General features: G+C 43.0%; 1 protein-coding gene across 1 annotated transcript; it reads left to right on the top strand.

Annotated features, from left to right (window-relative positions):
• Positions 1–294: 294 nt before the first annotated feature.
• Positions 295–1661, top strand: LOC126534732 (uncharacterized). Its single transcript, XM_050181978.3, has one exon. It carries the CDS (start codon positions 618–620, stop codon positions 1659–1661), a length of 1044 nt encoding a protein of 347 aa, XP_050037935.3. The 5' UTR covers positions 295–617.
• Positions 1662–3223: the final 1562 nt, after the last annotated feature.

A 3223-nucleotide genomic window follows, 5' to 3' on the forward strand; every position in this document is an offset into this window, starting at 1 on the left:
ATGAAGACAGAGCAGCCATATGCTGCAGGAAACTGTGCAGGAGATCATGTCAGCAATGACAATGTAGAAAAGAGTGTTGCCAGTAAATGTGAATAGACACTTCTGTTTCCCATCAAAATTCATGAAAGAGTTGTCAAATCTAGTATTTCTGTTGTCTACCTAGATGCTACTCATAAAATGAATGAATTCTTTTAGTATTGTTTTGACTTGCGATAACTCTGACAACTCGGATAACTCTGAGTTGTGACAGGACCGTCTGGCTCGATTGCGACGTTGCCTTTACGCGCTCCAGATTCCGCTGCTCCTGCCAGTTCCTTCGCGGGCCGACTCACGCCTCAAGTATCGCTACGTGGATTCCAGACGACAGACCCATACTCAAGAATCGGGCGGACGAAAGTTTTGCGGTGTTATCGCTAGCCCTTGCTTGGCTCTCGTCAGCTCCCGAATCCCGGACCAGCCCTACCTCACCGTTGCCGAGCTTCGAGTACAACCATGGCTCCTACCCCGATGGTCCATTTCTGGATTCAACTTCCGTCGCACAGCTCCCGCCAGTCTACCCAGCGCCATCGTCAACGTCATCACTTCTGCCTGCGAATTTAAACAGCTGGCACTCTGGCATGCTCTTCAGTGGGCACGGGACCAGCGTTGGCAGCGTTGTGCTTAATCGGCACGTTTTTGCGATGCAGGTGCGTACACGGTTCTTACCATACACTAAAAAAACTGATGAACTGTGCCTGATTGTCTTCCCGTGCCCACGGGTGTTGTGCAAGTCGTTGCTCGAGTGCTACGCAATGGCGATTTTATTGTTATGCGCTGGCGACATTGAATCTAACCCTGGACCTAACACACGTACTGTCGCCTTATCTGAACTGGATGATTTACCTGATGATTCCGCAGACCAAATGAAGATCATGTTTAAACTGCTTAAGGACGTACACTCTCGTTCACTACAGTCTTCGAAGTGTCCAACCGAACTTGTTTCAGATGTCAAAGCCATTAAAAACGGACAGAAAAACATACAAACTGAGCTAGCAGGTATCAAGAAAAGGCTTGACGATTTAGAAGAAAAATCAAAATCCCTAGACCGTTTCGACACTAACCTAACACGCATGCAAGACAACGTAGATAGCCTCGCTGCTCAGAACAGCTCCTTATTATCGCGTCTGGATGATCTGGAGGACAGGTCTCGTCGCGATAATTTAATATTTCATGGCCTACCCGACTCGAAAGAAACCTGGCAACAGACAGAAGAAAAACTAACCTCAGTACTTAACGCTGCTCTTGGATCTTTTCCCAGCAGTTCAATTCAGCGAGCCCACCGGCTCGGCACTTACCAAGCTAACAAATGTCGCCCGATAATTGCTAAATTTACTAACTACAAAGCGAAAGAATCGGTGCTTTCATCACGCGCGCAGTTAAGATCTAGTAACATTGCAGTTAATGAGGACTTTTCACCCGCAACTCGACTTGCCCGTAAAAAACTAATTGAGTTTGCGAAATCGCAACCAGACTCACCACAGTTTAAACTCAGCCACAAGAAACTGCTACTAAACAACAAATGCTACATGTACCATTCTAACTCGAATAGTATTCAGGAGATGCCAAGACGCAACTTCGGCCTAAACCATGTTTCAGCTGCCTCGCAACATGTTCCTACTTAGGGACACGTGAGGGGCAGTGGGCATGCACAAAATAATCAAGTCAGCATCCTTTATACTAACATCAGAAGTGTTCTGAAAAACCGTGACTCATTATCATCCGCAATCGGCACGTGTTCAGCCCATATAATAGCTTTAACTGAAACGTGGCTCTCGAATGACATTCAAGACTCAGAACTGTTTCATGATAGCAAACAATTCACGATATAATGCTGTGACCGAACAGAGCGCCGTGGTGGCGGCGTACTTCTTGCCCTTTCGAAACGCATCCCATCGTCACCCATTCACATCAGCACCAATCTAGAATCAGTGTGGGCTACAGCAACTCTGAACCATGAAAAGGTAATTTCAGGCGTTTGCTATCATCCACCTTCCTCGTCACCCGCATTTAACAATGAATTGCATGATATAATTAGTACCATTACGACAAAGTTTCCTTCTACACCTCTTTTCTTATTTGGTGACTTTAATTTTCCTAATATAGTTTGGAACAGTGATATACATAACTTATTATCTTCTTCTTCTGATTCAAAAGATTTCTTAGGCATTTGTACTACATTTTCATTAACTCAATTAGTCACACAAGCCACGAGATCAACATCCACTTCCGCAAACATTTTCGATTTGATCCTAACCAATCGTCCCGATTATGCCTCTACCATCCATTACTTACCGGGTATCAGTGACCACTTATTACTAAATATTCACTTTAATACTGCGTTTGTGAAACTTCCGAAGACTAAAAAAATAATTAGAGACTATAAGAGAGCTAACTTCGAAGCAATAAATAATGAACTCAGTCTATTTCTTAACATATTCATGAGTGATTTTGAAAATCGTAGTGTGCAGTCAAACTGGAACATGTTTTCGGCAGAGGTAAATCGCTTAATCAATAAACACATCCAAACCCGTACTATAACATGCAACCCGCGCGCGCCTTGGTACAATAATCATTTAAAACGACTATCCAACAAAAAAAGACGACTGTATCGTTCTGCGAAGCAATCACCCACTGACTCACGTTGGAAAGCCTACACATTAGCATCTAACACCTATGTAGCCGCACTCAAATGCGCTAAAGAAACATTCTTATCAACCACATTACCATCTATGCTGATAACTAACGTAAAAAAATTTTGGCGCGTCATACATCCACTTTCCGATGATTCTATCACTCTTAACACTTGCTCTGGTAACCCTGTTCCGAAAAACCTATGCGCAACTCTCCTGAATAATAACTTTGTTAAAAATTTCTCGTGCACAGTTGATATTGAACCACCTATCTTGAATGACTATAACTTCTTAACTATGCCTCCAGTGACTGTTGAAGTTCCCGGAGTTATTCGACTAATAGATTCATTGAAGATGGATTCGTCACCCGGCTTTGATAACATCAGTGCTAAATTTCTGAAAAACACCTGCACTTATAGTTCCATTATACTTCCCAAAATATTTCAACAATCACTCAACACATCTACTGTTCCATCAGAATGGAAAATAGGAAAAATAATTCCTTTGCACAAATCTGGCAGCAAAACATCACCTACAAATTATCGCCCGATATC

The sequence above is a fragment of the Dermacentor andersoni genome, chromosome 7, assembly GCF_023375885.2.
Source record: "Dermacentor andersoni chromosome 7, qqDerAnde1_hic_scaffold, whole genome shotgun sequence".
Classification (NCBI taxonomy): Eukaryota; Metazoa; Arthropoda; class Arachnida; order Ixodida; family Ixodidae; genus Dermacentor; species Dermacentor andersoni.